The 17,943-nt window shown below is 51.6% G+C and overlaps 1 protein-coding gene across 5 annotated transcripts in view; it reads left to right on the top strand.

Annotated features, from left to right (window-relative positions):
- PRKCSH (protein kinase C substrate 80K-H) overlaps positions 1-10,708 on the top strand; it is a 52,382-nt gene extending 41,674 nt beyond the window's left edge. For all 5 annotated transcript variants that reach the window (XM_048491147.1, XM_048491149.1, XM_048491148.1 and 2 more), the window contains 5 exons: positions 3,452-3,541; positions 4,773-4,847; positions 6,240-6,339; positions 8,962-9,099; positions 10,201-10,708. In XM_048491147.1, the coding sequence (XP_048347104.1) occupies positions 3,452-3,541; positions 4,773-4,847; positions 6,240-6,339; positions 8,962-9,093 (397 nt within the window). In that variant the 3' untranslated portion in view covers positions 9,094-9,099; positions 10,201-10,708. The remainder of the gene's footprint in view (positions 1-3,451; positions 3,542-4,772; positions 4,848-6,239; positions 6,340-8,961; positions 9,100-10,200) is intronic.
- The last annotated feature ends 7,235 nt before the right edge of the window (positions 10,709-17,943 follow it).

The raw sequence follows: 17,943 nt of genomic DNA, 5'->3' as shown, positions 1-17,943 counted from the left end.
CTTGTTTGACTTGGCAAGGCCCCGTGGCGCAGACTTGGGAGTTTCCTGCACCTTTCCCAGGTTGCGTTTCAGTGCCGTAGATGTGACCTGTGAAGGCCTGCTCCCTCTGTGGGCCTGACTTCTCAGCCCTCAGCCAGGACAGGCCCCCAAACGCCCACCCTCAATTGATGGCAGCTCAGCTCGACCACACTCCCGAGCCTGCCTACAAGGCAAGGCAATTCCCCTGCGGATCAAGACACTCTGCAGATCAGGAGAACCAGCATGGCGTCATGGTTAAGAGCAGGTGCACTCTAATCTGGAGAACCGGGTTTGATTCCCCACTATGCCACTTGAGCTGTGGAGGCTTATCTGGTGAACCAGGTTAATTTGTGCAACACATGCCACCTTCGGCCAGTCACAGTTGTCTCAGGACTCTCTCAGCCCCACCTGCCTCACAGGGTGTTTGTTGTGGTGGGGGGGGAGGGCAAGGAGATTGTCAGCCCCTTTGAGTCTCCTGCAGGAGAGAAAGGGGGGATATAAATCCAAACTCTTCTTCTCTCCCGGGGTGTTCAGCTGTCCCTGCTCTGAGTGTCCCTTGCTGCTTTTCTGCTGCTGAGCAGAAGGTCCTTTATTGGCTGCTCTCTCTGACCTCTCTTCTCTCTGCCGTCCATCCGTCCCTTGTGCAGCTCTCAGGAGGGACGAGGACGCTGAAAATAAACCTCGGGCTGCCTCCCGACTGCAGGCGTCCTGCAGTTGCCACAGAAGGGAGGCTGGTGGAGGAGGGCTGGCCACGGGGGTGAGGTGGGGCTGGCTCCTGCTGCAGCAGCGGTGTCGGAGGTTAAGAGCTCGTGTATCTAATCTGGAGGAGCCGGGTTCGATTCCCCGCTCTGCCGCCCTGAGGCTTCAATGAAACCAAGAGATTGTAAAGCCCCTTGGAGTCTCCTAAAGGGAATATAAATCCAAACTCCTCTTCTTCTTCTTCTTCTTCTTCTTCTTCTTCTTCTTCTTCTTCTTCTTCTTCTTCTTCTTCTTCTTCTTCTTCTTCTTCTTCTTCTTCTTCTTCTTCTTCTTCTTCTTCTTCTTTTGTGATGACGGAAAAGGTCTTTTGCACCTCCTTCCTCACAAGGAACTGTGTGAACTGCCAGTCCTAGGATCAGGCTCCCATTGCTGAAGGCTGCCTTGGTGGAGCCTGTGCTCTATTGTGTGAGGGGGCGGGCGGGTGGGGGCACCAGAAATTGCCATGGGGTCGTGATGAGTCTCCTCCTGGTGCGGTCCTTCTGCGCCAGCACAACTTCCTCTGTCGCTTCCCTTCACCTCTGCTCCCTTACAAGGGAGTTGGGCGGACAGAGACTTGCAGTGCCGCAGGGGCGGGGCGGGTCCCTTACGATGCTCATGGCACCACGGGCTTTGGCCACGTGGGCCGAGAGCCTCCATCCAGAGTTCCTTCCCAAGCGCCGTGGCCAGAGGTGGGATCCAGCAGGTTCTCACAGGTTCCCGAGAGTAGGTGACTAATTATTTGTGTGTGCCGAGAGGGGGTTACTAATTGGTGATTTTGCCCCGTGATTTTTGCCTTAGATCACGCCATTCCTCAGCAGTGGCGGAACTGGAAGCAGTCTAGCAGGGAGGCGCCCGGCATCGCGTGGCAGCCTGCTTCGCGTGCATTAGATTTCCAGCCCAGGACGGCGCCCGGCCTTCGTCCTGCCACAGCCCGCCCAGGAATGCCATGACCCCGGAATGCCCAGCCACACCCCCGTTGTGCCCCGCCCAACCCCATTGGCGCTGCGCCACAGTTTGAATCCCACCACCATGGGAACCTGTTACTAAATTTTTTGGATTCCCACCACTGGCTGTGGCCCCATTGGGTCTGACCCTGCCGGCCTTCCAGCGTGCTTTGCAGAAACTGGTTTTTTTTGGGGGGATGGGTTGGGGTTTGGGGTGGCAAAGCAGAGGGCCGCGTGCTGCACGGAGCAGAGGAAAGAGCATCTGGCGTCTTCCTGCGGCTGGGCCGAGCGGCTGCTAAGGCAGGGAGCTGCTTGCAGGAACAAAGAGCTGAGGCGCCAGCCGTGTAATTAGGGGTAGCCTTGGAGACCGGGCGGTAACTAGGGGATACAGCCTCCCCAACAGGTCCCTGAGCACTTGCGGGGTTCCCCTGGGCCACTGGCAAGGAACAAAGGCAGCCACTCCACAAAGAGCTGGGCGGCAGGAACTGGCCAAGCCTGAGGGGGAGGGTAAATCTGTGGTCTCTGGTGGGGAGGGGGGAGGGTATGGTGGTGTCCAGCCCCCCTCCCTCGCTCTCCTGAGCTCCTGGGGAGGAAATAGAACTGGGTGGACCTGATTCTGCCCTCTGCGCAATGAAGAGAAGAGGAGTAGTAGTTTGGATTTGTACCCCACCTTTCAGCAGCAGTGGCGTAGTGGCTAAGACCAGTGGCTAAGAGCAGGTGCACTCTGATCTGGAGGAACCAGGTTTGATTCCCGGCTCTGCCGCCTGAGCTGTGGAGGCTTATCTGGGGAATTCAGATTAGCCTGTGCACTCCCACCGCCAGCTGGGTGACCTTGGGCTAGTCACAGCTTCGGAGCTCTCTCAGCCCCACCTACCTCACAGGGTGTTTGTTGTGAGGGGGGAAGGGCAAGGAGATTGTCAGCCCCCTTGAGTCTCCTAAAGGAGAGAAAGGGGGGATATAAATCCAAACTCTTCTTCTTCTTTCTTTCCTGTGAGGAGACTCAAGGTGGCATACAAGCCCCTTTTCCCTCCTCTCCCCACAACAGACGCCTTGCGAGGTAGGTGGGGCTGAGAGAGTTCTGAGAGAATTGTGACTGCCCCAAGGTCACCCAGCAGGAATGTGAATAGCAGGAGACGATCTGGCTTACCAGATCAGCCTCCGCTGCTTAGGTGGAGTAGTGGGGAATCAAACCCGGTTCTCCAGATTAGAATCCACCTGCTCTTAACCACTGCACCAGGATGAGGCCATTTGGGTCAAGTCTGTTCCCGTTGCACCTTCTCCTGCTCCGAAGCACATGTCCTGCTCTCTTCCGATCTCTCCTTGACTGCTGTGGTACTTTCTGCTTCTTGTGCTTTGCTGTCCGCCTCGGGTGCCACGCCTCCCTCAGCACTGAGGACGTCGTCCACGCGAGGAGCTGCCACCAGTTTGCGGCTTTCCTCCACATGCGCTCCTCCCCTTTGCCCGGGTAGCGTTCATTCCGGGGGGTGGGGTCGGGCAGGGATTGCCGAGGGACCGAGCCCAGCCCCCACGGTCTCTTCTTGGAGAGCAGAAGACCCCGAGTGGGAGAGGGCAGGAAGGAGCAAACTGGGGCAGATCCTGAGAGATTTGGGGCCCCGCCGGCTTTTCTAATTGAGCCCTTTCTCTGAGCTTTGGGTTAAATGGGCCTTGCGGGTTTTGTGTCCTGAATCAACCCCAACAAGGGTGCTGTTCAGCCGGAATAATATTATTTCTCTCTAACCGTGTTCTTTCAGGAGCTTGGAGAAAGAGATCTCCTCCGACTTTGGACCCCACGGGGAATTTTCCTATCTCTACAACCAGTGCTATGAACTTACCACTAACGAGTGAGTGCCTGCCTGCCCTCGGGGCTTTGTCGTGCGCTGCTGGGGTGGGGGGGCGGCCCCTGCTTTTCCCAGTCCGGTTGGCAGCTGAAGCAGCCTTTCAGTTCTCATAAGATGGAGACAGCAGAGTGGAAGGGGTGGGGGGGGGGGGGGTGAATTTGCCCCATGAGGTCCTCTTGCCTTGGAATGGGGCCAATCCTCTCCACAGCAGTTGGACTGATGCCAGGCACAGGCTGGTGGAATTGGGGATGGGGAGAGGTGAAGATGAAGAAGAAGAGGAGGAGGAGGAGGAGGAGGAGGAGAAGAGTTTGGATTTATATCCCCCCTTTCCTGTAAGGAGACTCAAAGGGGCTTACAATCTCCTTGCCCTTCCCCCCCACAACAAACACCCTGTGAGGTGGGTGGGGCTGAGAGAGCTCCGAGCTGTGACTAGCCCAAGGTCACCCAGCTGGCATGTGTGGGAGTGCACAGGCTAATCTGAATTGCCCAGATAAGCCTCCACAGCTCAGGCGGCAGAGCTGGGAATCAAACCCGGTTCCTCCAGCTCTTAATCTCCTACGCCACTGCTGAGGTGAGGTGAGAAGACCTTTGAAAACCACACCTGGAAGAAGAAGAAGAGTTTGGATTTATATCCCCCCCCCCCTTTCACTCCTGTAAGAAGACTCAAAGGGGCTGACAATCTCCATTCCCTTCCCCCGCCCATGAGGTGGGTGGGGCTGAGAGAGCTCCAAAGGACTGTGACTAGCCCAAGGTCACCCAGCTGGCATGTGTTGGAGTGCACAAGCCAACCTGGTTCCCCGGATAAGCCTCCGCAGCTTGACTGTCAGCAGGGAATCAAACCCGGTGCTCCAGATTAGAGTGCACCTGCTCTTAACTGCTACACCACGCTGGCATCATGCAGATGTATACCAGGCAGAGCCATGCCCCTGCTGATCTTCCTGTCTGCTCAGCTTATTCAGTGGTTCTTGAAGGCCTGAAGTGAACTGTTGTCTTCTACAATGGAATTATTGCCCAAGCTGGTGGTTTGCCTTCCACGGGAGGTTCCAGGGCCTAGCTCCAGGGACCCGGTCTCTGTTTCCTTTCCTGTCCAGAGGAGGGCCCAAGTGGACTGTTGGCAGGGGAGTTCTTTGCTTTGGGCCCCCGCAGCTCTGGGGTTTGCCTTGGTTGCCTACTCAGGCCAGATGGATGGTGGTGGAGTCTAATGGCTGCTTCTCTCCTGTGCTCTTTTCTCCAGGTACATTTATCGTCTTTGTCCCTTCAGCAGAGTGTCTCAGAAACCCAAGCATGGTGGCTCAGAGACCAGTTTGGGGTAAGAAGCTGTAGTCCAGTCTTGGAAACAAGCCCGTAGCAATCTGCCCCGGTCTGTTTCCTCTGCCCTGTGCCTCAGAGACTGAGCTGTGACCGGAGGTGTAGCTACAAGGGGACCAGGGGTGCGCATTGCACCAGGCGCGCACCTGGGGGCAGCAAAAATGTCAGGTTTGGAGCACCTTCCTTATGAGGAGAGGCTGCAGCGTTTGGGACTCTTTAGTTTGGAGAGGAGACGTCTGAGGGGGGATATGTTTGAAGTCTATAAAAAATTATGCATGGGGTAGAAAATGTAGGCAGAGAGAATTTTTCTCCCTTTCTCACAATACTACTAGAACCAGGGGCATCCATTGAAAATGCTGGGGGGAAGAATTAGGACTAATAAAAGGAAACACTTCTTCACGCAACGTGTGATTGGTGTTTAGAATATGCTGCCACAGGAGGTGGTGATGGCCACTAACCTGGACAGCTTTAAAAGGGGCTTGGACAGATTTATGGAGGAGAAGTCGATTTATGGCTACCAATCTTGATCCTCTTTGATCTGAGATTGCAAATGCCTTAACAGTCCAGGTGCTTGGGAGCAACAGCCACAGAAGGCCATTGCTTTCACATCCTGCATGTGAGCTCCCAATGGCACCTGGTGGGCCACTGGGAGTAGCAGAGAGCTGGACTAGATGGACTCTGGTCTGATCCAGCTGGCTTGTTCTTATGTTCTTATGTTCTAGGTTTGTTTTTTGTATTTTTTTAGTGTTCTTCAGTTTTTGGCCTGCGGGGGGTGGGGGGGCAGTTTTTAGGTTAGCAGCAGCAAAATTTCAGGGAGTTTTGGGGGGACTCTCCTGATGATGCCAGCCAAGTTAGGTGAGGTTTGGTTGAGGGGGTCCAAAGTTATGGACCCCCAAAGGGGGTGCCCCCATCCCCCATTGTTTCCAATGGGAGCTAATAGGAGATGGGGTTACACCTTTGAGAGTCCATAACCTGAACCAAACTTCACCAAACCTGGCTGGTATCATCAGGAGAGCCTCCTAAAGATACCCTGACATTTCGATGCTGCTAGCCTAAAACCTGTGCCCCCTGCAGACCAAAAATTGGAAAAACAAAACGCTAACAAATACAAAAAACACAAACGAACTGGGTGGGGGGTAGCAAAACTCAGTTTTTGCACCAGGCTCCATTTTCCCTAGCTATGCCTCTAGCTGTGACTCAGAGCTTTCTCACCCCCCCCCCATCTGCAGTGGGGAGATACTGACCTTGCAGGGTGGTTGTGATGATTCCAAGCAGGTCAAGTGAGTTGAGCGCTTTGAAAAAGCAGCCTGGGGAGGGGGGGGGAGGGGTGCTGACTGGCAGACCCATCAGCCTCAGCCAAGGATGCCTCTGACCCGGTCTGTTTCTCTTGCAGGACGTGGGGCTCCTGGGCCGGGCCGGAGGATGACAAATTCAGCGTCATGAAATATGAGCACGGCACAGGCTGTTGGCAGGGCCCCAACCGCTCCACGACGGTGAGTGTTTGGGCAGGCGGCCAAGCTGAGGCACGGAAGGAGGCCCGGGCCCGGGCCAGTAGCCAGCTAGGAGGAAGCCTAGGGGGGTTAGAAGCCAGTTTGGCAGAATGTTTGGGGGGGACCTAGGAAAGGTTAAGGAGACAAAACCTTGCCTGACGCTCTGTAGTTGGCCGTCCAGGAGAAGTGGTTGGCCGGTATGTGAGTGAAGAGGATTGAGTAGACAGACTAATGCTCTGATCCAGCAGGGCTCTTCTTAGATTCTTACCTTGGCCTCTGTGCCCTGTTCTTGGCCCTACGGCAGTGATGGCGAACCTTTCTGAGACCGAGTGCCCAAATGGCAACCCAAACCCCACTTATTTATTGCTAAGTGCCAACCCGGCAATTTAACCTGAATGCTGAGGTTTTAGTTCAGAAAAAACTGGTTTGCTCCCTCTTCCTCCACCCCACCCACTTGAGCAGGGGCCAGCCTGCTCTAGCCTCCAAGTCCCGCACACAGTGCTCTGTGCCTCTCTAGTATCTCTGCCTCCTCTGTGCCCCCCCCCCTCGGGCATCAGCCACCTGAGTCCTCCCTGTTCACTGCAGTGCACGCACGTCGTGTTCAGTGACCCAGGTCAGCCTAGATATGTGTGTATATGTGTGTGTGTGTGTGGGAGGGTGATTTTCCACCACCACCCCCCACATGACGAACTCTGTGCATGCCGTGCCCACAGAGAGGACTCCGAGTGCCACCTCTGGCACCCGTGCCATAGGTTCACCATCACTGCCCTACGGAGGAGCTGGTTGGCCACGGTGTGAGGAGAGATGCTGGGCTCTTCTGATGTTATTTGCTCTTTCTGGCACAGCGTGAAACAGACGGGCCCATCTCTCCCTTTGGGGGATGCTGTGGCTGTTCTCACTGGTGGGGACTGAGCCGAATCTTTCTGTGGATGGGTTGGGGTAAAGAAATTGGGGTGTCCTGGAGGAGATATGTCCCGTAAAGGGCGTGCCTGTCTGTGCGCAGTAGCTTCAGCGTAGAACGAAGTCTTTGGTTGGTGTGTCCAGATCAGGGGTGTCCAACTCAGGTGCTTCAGATGTTCATGGACTGATGGGAATTGTAGTCCGTGAACATCTGAAGTGCCAGCCGTGCCAGCAGGGGCTGATGGGAATTGTAGTCCCTGAACATCGGAAGAGCCAGAGTTGGACGCCTCTGGTCTAGATGCTGAACAGAGGCCACTCCTGTGCAAGAGCCTCAACCCTGGGTATTCTGAACAGTGAGCGAAAAAGAAGCCCTTGATTGCAGGAAAGCCACTGAGATGGGGTTTCGATTGGCTACTACTCTTCCCCCCACTCCCGTCTTCTGTACCTGATAGGATTGTGGAGACAAAAAGGAAAAGACTCCCTTGGAGAGCCAGAGAGAGTCCCGGTATGAAAAGCCCCACAGGGGTTTAGGAGGGTAGTGAAGAGCCTGTGGATGAATGCCCTCAGCCCTCGCACTTAATTTTTGAGAGACCTCTCCTGGTTACCCCACAAAAACCTCTCCTGGTTACCCCACAAAAAAGCTGCTACTGCAGCTGCTACCATCAGTTATTCTGCCATTGCACGCTTCTTTTATGGAAAGGGCCACTCCCTTGTCCCAGGAGCACTAAAAATCTTTAACTCTAAGATAGAGCGCCAGTTACTTTATGGAGTACCTATCTGGCTCCAAGCAGTTGGCCGACTCCATGAATACTGTCAATCCAAATTTTTTCCGTAAAATTATGGGCCTGCCAAATGGTGTACCCGTGTCATGACCCCTCTGTTTAGAACTGGGCCAAAATTAGTTAGTTTATAGGGCTTGGTTGAGAGCTCTTTAAATTTTGGCTTAAGCCTGCATTTCTCGCATGATCACTCGCTGATTCACCTACTTTTGTCTGATACTCAGGCTAATCCATGGTTCTCTCTGATAGAAAGGAAGATTGAATCACTTGGTATATCTCTCGACTCGCTTTTCCCGCTCTCTAGTTCAGAATCCTACAACTTGTTAAAACAAAAATTGTTGGAAAGCGAATGGATTAATTTAATTAGGGCTGCGATGAAAACTTGTTCACCCTTACATCTTTCAATACCCCTAATATCAAAACAGGATGGCTCCCTATTTGTATTTTTGACTAATCCTATGCAGAGAAGAGCCCTCACACTTGCTCGCTTCTAATGTTTTTTTCCCCTCCGCTTTATTCTTGTGCAGATTTTAACAACTTGGAAATGAGCGAAGGGTATGCTCTTGTGGTGAGCAACAAATTGAAACACTGGCACATCAACTGCTTTGCTGCCCTAAATTTGCTAATATCAGATCAAAATATTCCAATATTCTTTCTAGGATACCTAGTGAAATGGGAGAATCAAGTAGACTCCCTTTCCTTCTGGACAATTCTGACAATGAAACTTGTGAATTGGTAGCATGATTTTTACTGGAGGTGATGCACAATCAATAATTTGTATTCTATCTTAAACCTTTGTATTTGTGTACCTTTTATCTCAGGTTTTTTTTAATTGTGTTACGATTATTGTTATGCCAAATAAAGGCTTATTATTAAAAAAAAAAATTTTGAGAGCCCCCAAGCTTGACCCAACTAGAGCCCCCGTCCCGCTTTCTCCCCCACTCAGGTGAAACTGTCGTGTGGCAAGGAGACGTTGGTCATGACCACCACGGAGCCCAGCCGCTGCGAATACCTGATGGAGTTTGTCACCCCGGCAGCCTGCCACGAGCCAAAAGAGGTCGTCCACGATGAATTCTGAGGGCAGGTGAGTCCCTTCCTTTGCTTGCTGACGGAATGGCATCGTGGCGTAGTGGGTAGCGTTGGACGCAGCTCTGGGAGGATCAGGTCCAATCGAGCACTCTCTCTTTCAGGTGAACCTACCTCACAGGGTGGTTGTTATGGGGTTAAACCAGAGGAGATGGTGTTTAGTGTCTGCTGTTTGGGTTCCCATTGGGAAGAACGGCAGTGCTGAGCCAGAACCGGCAGATTCTGGGGAGGAGAGGCTGGAGGCAAGGAGACGCACCCTGGTGGATGGAAAGTTCTGCTGGCCCATCCAGGAGGCTCACAGCAGCTCCCCTCCCAAGTCTTTGGCTGATGATCCCCCTACATTAGGACTAATAAAAGGAGACATTTCTTTCACGCAACGTGTGGTCGGTGTTTGGAATATGCTGCCACAGGAGGTGGTGATGGCCACTCACCTGGATAGCTTTAAAAGGGGCTTGGACAGACCGCACTTGGAGTACTGTGTTCAGTTCTGGTCGCCACATCTCAAAAAGGATATTGAGGAGATAGAAAAAGTGCAGAGAAGGGCAACGAGGATGATTGAGGGACTGGAGCACCTTCCTTATGAGGAGAGGCTGCAGCGCTTGGGACTCTTCAGTTTGGAAGGGAAGGCGGCTGATGGGGATATGATTGAAGTCTATAAAATTATGCATGGGGTAGAAAATGTTGACAGAGAAATTTTTCTCTTGCTCTCTGTCTAGAACCAGGGGCATTCATTGAAAATGCTGGGGGGGAAGAATTAGGGACTAATAAAGCACTTCTTCCATAGCGTGTGATTGGTGTTTGGAATATGCTGCCACAGGAGGTGGTGATGGCCTGGATAGCTTTAAAAGGGGCTTGGACAGATTTATGGAGGGGAAGTCCATCTATGGCTACCAATCTTGATCCTCCTTGATCTGAGGTTGCAAATGCCTTAGCAGACCAGGTGCTTGGGAGCAACAGCCACCGAAGGCCACTGCTTTCACATCCTGCCTGTGAGCTCCCCAAGGCTGGACTAGGTGGTGCAGAGTGCTGGACTAGGTGGACTCTGGTCTGATCCAGCAGGCTCGTTCTTATGTTCTTATGTATGTTCCTTCTCCTCCAGATCTGCGTGGAAACCACTGACTGAGAACCCACCTTCTAGTCCATCTGTCTGCCTGGGGCGTCCAAGGACCTTCGCTCTGTCACTTGGGAGTGTCCCCTGGTCCCCATTCCACCAGGACCCCGCCGTCTCTTCTCTGTGGTCAGTCATGATCTGCCCAGATGGACTTCCCAGTGTTCCAATGCCAGCCTTTGTCCTGTCAAATCCAGGGACCTGAGTCTGTTCCTGCCCCCCCCCCCCCCACCCCATGCCACAGCTTTTGGGCATAGCCAAGCTGCATCCAGCTGCCGGGTCCTTTGTTTTTTTCCTGCTGTCTCTTCTTTTGGGGAGGAGGGGCGATGCCTGCTGGGACAGCTGCTCCGCCCTCAGGGCTTCTGCCCCCCCCCCCCTGTTCTGAGCCGTGTTTCCATTGGGAGGGGCCGCAGACCTGTGCCCAGCGCCCTGGTCCCTTCTCTGCTATTTGGTGTGTGGATCAAGACGTCCCCTTCTAATAAAGAGACATTCGCTCCCGCCTGCTCTGTCTGTCTGGCCTCAAGGTGGAGGGAGGGGGGGGAGCCCGTCTCAGGCCCGCTTTCAGCTACTGCAGCTGGTATCTGCTGACCTGCCATATGCCGTCCCCTCCACCTCCACTACCCCTGCAGACAAAACCCTTTAGTGTATGTTTGGGGGGAGGTGGCAATAAGACTGTTTCAGCCCCTCCACCCCCAGGGGCATTATCCTGAGGGGCCGGGGCCTCCTGGCTTTGGCTGCTTATCTGCCGAGGGAGGTGGAGGAGGAGGAGGAGGAGGAGCAGCTGCTGGTGCCTTTCACCTGCTCCTCTTGAAGGGCAGCGAAATGCCAACCATTTCCATGACAAAAGCGAGGCGATTGGAAGCCACCCTCGTTTTTCATCTGAGCCCCTCTTCCTGCACGGAACTCTTGACAAAAGACCGCTCCGGTTGGTTGGGGGAGGGAGAGACGTCTCTGGGCGCAGGTCCGCCCTTGGCAGGTAGTGGCAGAAAGAGCGCCTCCCACGGGAGGAAACGCTCGGTTGGCGAGGGATGCGGGCAGAGCGGCAGCCTTCCGGTCAAGTGACGGAGCTGGGAGGGGAGGGCGTTCAGCCACCCCACACACACATCGTCCAGCAGCAGCAGGAGGTGGGGTAAACGGACTGAACTCTTCATGTGCAGCAGGCAGGCCCAGAATCTGCTTAACAAAAGAAGAGGGGCTTGGATTTATATCCCCCCTCCCCCGGTTCTCTCCTGCAAGGGGACTCAAAGGGGCTGACAATCTCCTTCCCCCCCCCCCCCACAACAAACACCCCGTGAGGTAGATAGGGCTGAGAGAGCTCCGAGGAACTGTGACTAGCCCAAGGTCACCCAGCTGGCGAGCATGGGAGTGCACAAGCCGATCTGGTTCCCCAGATAAGCCTCCGCAGCTCAAGTGGCAGAGCGGGGAATCAAACCCGGTTCCTCCAGATGAGAGTGCTCCTGCTCTTAATCACAGCACGATGCTGGCTTTCATGGTTGGGAAATGGCTAGAGGGATCCCAAGACAAATTGCTACACCATTTCTTGCTCTCCCACATCCTGGCCACCACCACCGTGTGCGGAGTTTTCCCCACGTGCTGTCTTCCACTCTGCTTTCACTCCAGCTGGGATGCGCGGATGGCAAGTCTTCGCCCAGTGCAAAATAACTTTTGGAAACCTGAGGATGGGGAGACCTACGAAGCAGAGGCAGCCGGCTTCCGCCCGCTTTCCTGCGCACTGCATTTCTGACTGCCACCCACTCCCGTCTGCCCTAGAGGCCTCTAAGGTGAGCTCCATGTGGTTGGTCACACAATACTGTATCGGGCAGACGTACTAGAAATCCCAGCTGCCTCCTGGAGGTGGGTCTGTGTTTAGAACCCAGAAGAATGTCTTGAAAGTCTTGCGTCTTTTGGGCCTGCGGTTCTGGTGTAGGGGCAGCCTGCTCTCTCCTCCCTGGCTGCACGTCCCCAAAGAGTGTTCTTTCCCCTCAACACAGGACAGACTCTCATAAGATTCTGAACTGTTTATTTTCTGGCATGAAAAGTACAAATAATTAAACAATTCCATGTAAAAGATTCATACAGCCGCCGTGCCTGAAATTCCAGTAATAAATAGTCTAAACTAAATGCAAAGTGTCATTTTTTTTTAATTTTTACAGCAGTTTTTAAACCCTTCCCATATCAACTGACTCATGGTATTTTTTTTTCTTCAACATTGTTTTTAAAAATTTTCCCAATAAGTAACAGTGTGAAGCTGAAAGGAGCTCCGGGAGCCAGGCGTGCGCGGCCTGCCATCTTCTCCCGTGAGCCCCGCCGTACCCCGTGACTAAAGACATTGGTGGGGAGGGGGGCATGTAAAAAATTATTAGGATCTCCCCATCATGTCAGACTGGTTGCTCTTGAACCCTCTGCTCCCTTCAATGTTGCAGCTGGCCCCATCGCTGGAAGCAAATTTCCCTCGCAAGCAGAAAGGTAAGCTCCCAAGGCCCTCTGCACCTGCCCTCCGGTGCCTGCCTTCCTCACCAGGCAAAATCCTCTCATGTTTTTTCCCCCTCCCCACCCCGATCCAGTTCCCGATCAATCCACTTCACTTTTTTTTTTAGTAAACTCAAACTGGCACTTATTGCTGTTTGAAAAATAGTCAAGAAGAGGCTAGATTGCTGTGGCTGTTTTGAAAAACCAACAGGCCACAATTGAAACAACTTTTGTTTGCCACGAAATGCCCTTGTTGAAATGCGGGGAAGGGGAGTCACGTGGGGATCGGAAATTAAGCGGGATCTGAACAGGCAGCCCCAGGTGACTCGACCAAAGAGCTGGAACAGCGGCTGCGGCTGGGTTCACTGGCCCCGATTCGGAAAAGGCCTTTCGGCTGCACCTTTATTTCCAAGGCTGCATGCAAGGAACAGTCGGAAGCTGTTCGGTGAAGCAGTGAAAATAGGATTTGTGGGGGGGGAGCATGGGGGGGGAGGTTCCATTTCTGCAAATGTGTCTGAAGGACCCTTGGTTACTTGATGTTGCAAGCATTTGCCTGGCCTTTAATTGCTGTCCCACAGATTTGGTCCTTCTGGGTTTGCTGTGTGGACCAGTCTGGCTGTTTGCAACTTTTCTGTTAATGGATCATCTTTGTTGTGCTGTAGCTGGGAAATTAGCCAGCATACTGAGGGTGTGTGTGTGTGTATGTCCTCTGCAAAACTGGATATCTGGGCAGCCCGCTCACTGCAAGGGAAAGGGGGTCTGTTAGCAGCCTGTGCGGGCGGGATCTTTCTTCAGACTGGGGTGCTGTGTGGTTTCTGGGCTGCATGGCCGTGTTCTAGCAGCATTTTCTCCTGATGTTTCGTCTGCATCTGTGGCTGGCATCTTCAGAGGATTAGTTTTGAGAGGAGACGTCTGAGGGGGGATATGATTGAAGTCTATAAAATTATGCATGGGGTAGAAAATGTTGACAGAGAGAAATTTTTCTCTCTTTCTCACAATACTAGAACCAGGGGGCATCCATTGAAAATGCTGGGGGGAAGAATTAGGACTAATAAAAGGAAACACTTCTTCACGCAACGTGTGATTGGTGTTTGGAATATGCTGCCACAGGAGGTGGTGATGGCCACTAACCTGGACAGCTTTAAAAGGGGCTTGGACAGATTTATGGAGGAGAAGTCGATTTATGGCTACCAATCTTGATCCTCTTTGATCTGAGTTTGCAAATGCCTTAAAAGACCAGGTGCTCGGGAGCAACAGCCGCAGAAGGCCATTGCTTTCACCTCCTGCCTGTGAGCTCCCAAAGGCACCTGGTGGGCCACTGCGAGTAGCAGAGAGCTGGACTAGATGGACTCTGGTCTGATCCAGCTGGCTTGTTCTTATGTTCTTAACACGGCCATACAGCCCGGAAGCCACACAGCACCCCAGTGATTCCGGCCGTGAAAGCCTTTGACAATACATTTCTTCAGACTGTTAGTTCTAGGAGTGCTTCTCAACCTTTTCTGAAATCTGGCCTCCTAACCTTGCTCAGCCTGGCGAGAGCGGCTCTCTTTCCCGTTTCCCTGCTGAACGAGGCAGGCCAGAGTAATCCTTCAACCCTCAACTCCCTCACCCCCAGGTAGGCAAAGGGCAGGGCTGGCCTGCCTAAAGCCACATTCTCCTGTACAAGCAGGGCAAGGAAGCAGCCGGGGCAATCCGAGAGGATTCCTTGCGGAGTATCCACACAGCCTCGGTGGTGGCCTCCCGGCTGTGGCCCTCCTGTCAGGTGGGGCAGCCCGTGCAGGACCTCAGACGCCTCCAGCAGGTCCGGCTGCGCCACCCGTTGTCAGGGATGCTGCTGGCACTGAAAGAGTTTCAGCTGAAGGAGACCCACTTCCCTGGGGGAGAACAGCCGGTGGTTGGACACCAAAACTACATTTAATAAGGCGTCAGGACTGCGACTCCCAACATGCACCGGTTCCCTTCTTTTTCCAAAAAGTACGGGAAAGCAAACTGAAAAGCTACATCCCACCGGAGCCTTCAGAGCCAATGGGAGACCAGGAGCTGGGAGGAGGGGAAAAGCTGATTGGTTGCTGTCTGTCTTTGTAAATAGTTTAATTACTGGAACTGAGGACAAGAATCCTCAGTTCCGGCACCCTGTACCTAGGGCGACATATATCAATAAAGTTCTTCTTTTCTAAGCTGCTTTGTTTGAGAGTGTTCACCCTTACATAAGGGGGGTGGCACTTTCTTTTCAGTTACCTGGGTGGTTTAGGTTTGTTTGTCCAAAACTTGTAATAGTTAAGTTGTCATGGTTTTCTGAGACACTGACAGCCCGTGTGCAGCTCCCATTTCCTTGACGTTGCCACATTGCGTGTCAGTTTTGTTTCAGACGCCGTTCGCTTGGCCAAGAGTTGTGGTTGTGCTCGTTTGAAAGAGCTGATCAGTTCCTAGAAGTATTGTTGAAGGCTTCCACGGCCAGAATCACTTGGGGTGTTGTGGGGTTTCCAGGCTGTATGGCCATGTTCCAGTAGCATTTCCTCCTGACGTTTCACCTGCATGCAGAAGAAAATGCTACTGGGACACGGCCATACAGCCTGGAAACCCCACACAATTCCTGGAAGGCTGTGGGATACATCACAGGCCTGAAAGGAGCCGGCCGTGGGAGCTCTTGAGCTCACGGGGCCGTTCGGCGGCAGCTGCTCCCTCAAGAATTCAGAGCTGCGCAGTCCTGTTTCAAACGGGGAGGTTAGTTGCGTGGGTCACCTTGGAAAACTTGGTGGGGAAATAAAAATGTATCAAATCTGCGAAATCAACGAGTAGCTAAATTGACTTTGCATTTTGACTTTCTTTTGACTGTTTTTTTTAAATTTAATTTGTTGGCCGCTTATTAAAACCCAGATAAATAAATGCCTAATTGCAGTTTACTTCCATGGAGCCGCCATTTCTTTCTGTCTTCTTTTTCTTTTCTGTGACTGACTACGTTGTCACAAGTCCCTCTATCTCCCACACACGGTGTTCCAGCAGGGCACGAAACTAACAGGTGTGGTTCTCCCAACAGGTATTGGGCTCCAGCATTGAAGAGGTTAATTTTTGCCTCAGCTGTTTTTGGGCACCAACCGTGTTTTTTTGCTTTTGAGTTTTGAATGCGTACACATGCAAACAGGAGCACCTTTGGGAAAGCGCTCTTGGAGTTTTTGGAGCTTTTGAATGAGAGAGGAACTTGACACAAAGGGGTTAACTTTTGTTTGTTTTTCCCCCGGTAGGAGGGTTTTTTGCATCACTGCTTTTTGCATCACTTCTTTTGTTCACGATGACAACAAATTACAACGGGAAGTTTTCTCTTTTGATTTTGACACGGGATAACTATCTGGAATGGCGAGATCGAATTCTTCTCGCTCTTGACGCAGAAAATTATTTGGAGGTGGCTGAACAAAATCCACCAGCAGAAGGCTCGACATTTGACAGCAGAAGTTCCAGCTCTGTGTCAAAACTGTGCCACGCTGCCTCAGCCTGTGGCTCAGAAGAAAGACCCAGGGAGTCAAATAGGGGTTCTTTAAGATTCCCAAGCCACAGTCCTGTTCTTGCCACTTCTGTGCATGTTTCCGAAGCGCAGTGAATCGGGGCCAGAGAAGACCAAGCTTCTTTACACCAACAATTCTCAGCTGCTTGTGGAGCTAGTTTTAAAAGTTGAAAATTAAAACAAAAATGTCACTAAAATAATTTCAACTGTGGGGGGCAGGGGTTCTGAGTGGCAGCATGTGAAGGGCAGAGGGTACGAAACATAAGAGTAGAGAAAATGACAAGCTACAGGTTTCCCGCCCCGCCCCCGCCCCCCAACTTCCTATTAGGATGAAGACTCAAATGTATTTTTCCCAACAAGACAAAAGTAGATGTAACATCAAACCCCACAAACAAACTTGCCTATAAAGGATTTTGTTCTATATGCCACATTTGTTGGTTTAATATTTTTTTTATACTTCTGCACTTTGCCAAGTTGGAAAGCTGTCATTTTAAGCTCTTTATTATTGTTTCAATTTTGTTTGCTATTTAATAAATAAATTAGGAATAATCACTCCTCAGCAAATTAAAAATATTTCCCTTTTAACTTGCAACTCTGATGAGAACATAAATATACACAAATGTACTCTTACAAGGCAGTAATAAATATTTAAGTTAACAATAAGTTAAAACTACAAGAAGCTAAAATTCGCAAAAAGATACAAGAGTTAATGGTGCCAGTTTTTTTGTTCTTTTTTTTCTCATTTTATCGCAAACAGAAGCTGCCACAGACTCTTACAAAACACAAGTGAACACATTTATTGTCAAAATCAAGAAATCCTAAACTAATTTCTAAATCATTAAACAATTAAAACTCGAACTAATGCTAAAATGTTTAATTATCATTAAGTTCGTCTTTTAAATGTTGTTCGTTTGCTTCCATTTTTTTGCTTTTGCGAGCAAAAGAAAATAAATCCTCCGGCTCAAGAGCCTCGAGGACGTCTTCATTGTTTTCCGTAAACCAAACTAAAATAAATAAATAAATAAATAAAAAATAGCGGATGTGCATTTTCAGGATATGATTTGTGGACACAGATCCAACGAGATGCCTCTGGAAAGGCAGTAGCAATTACGTCCCTTTTTAAAGTTAAGTTTTGAAGGGATATTTCCCTTTTTTGTTCCCTTGGAAAGGTCGGGCGAGGGGGATATGCAAGAAACGCAGACATTGAATGCCATAGAGCAGGGCCCTGTGCCCGCGGATCCAGGCCTCCACTCTGAAGGGAGACAGCCATAAAATCAAAATCAAGAAATACATTTTTTTTTCAAAGCAGCAGCCCTCGAGAGCAAACTTCGGGCATTTTTAAAAGTCTTTCCGGCTCGAATTGGAGAAACTAAGTGGCGATTCCTCAACAATCCTTAGAACCCCAAAGGCATTTGGCATTTATGACGGCCATGTGGGTGCGAAACAGGAGAAGGCCTTCCTGCTTTTAAAGCAAACCATTAAAAAGAAGGTGGGCCAGAGTTGTGGGGAAAGTATCCAAAGGAGAACGCATTGGCCTCTCTCGTAGCCCCACCCCTCCACCCTGGCCGTGTGTAACGACCAAGGAAGGGGTTCTTGGGCGCAGGGAGGCAAGAGCAGGCTTGGGACTGACAGGTAAATTCCCAAGAGCCCCTGCCGGCCCCTTCGTCTCCATGGCTTACATTGCAGGCAAGTTACATCTGGCAACAAAGATATGAGCTCTTTGGACATTCTAGTGGAAACCAGTAAGAACAACCAAGGAAGCTTAC

The sequence above is a fragment of the Sphaerodactylus townsendi genome, linkage group LG03 (assembly GCF_021028975.2).
Source record: "Sphaerodactylus townsendi isolate TG3544 linkage group LG03, MPM_Stown_v2.3, whole genome shotgun sequence".
NCBI lineage: Eukaryota > Metazoa > Chordata > Lepidosauria > Squamata > Sphaerodactylidae > Sphaerodactylus > Sphaerodactylus townsendi.
Note: the sequence above shows the minus strand (reverse complement) of the source record. Positions and strands in the feature narration are given on the sequence as shown.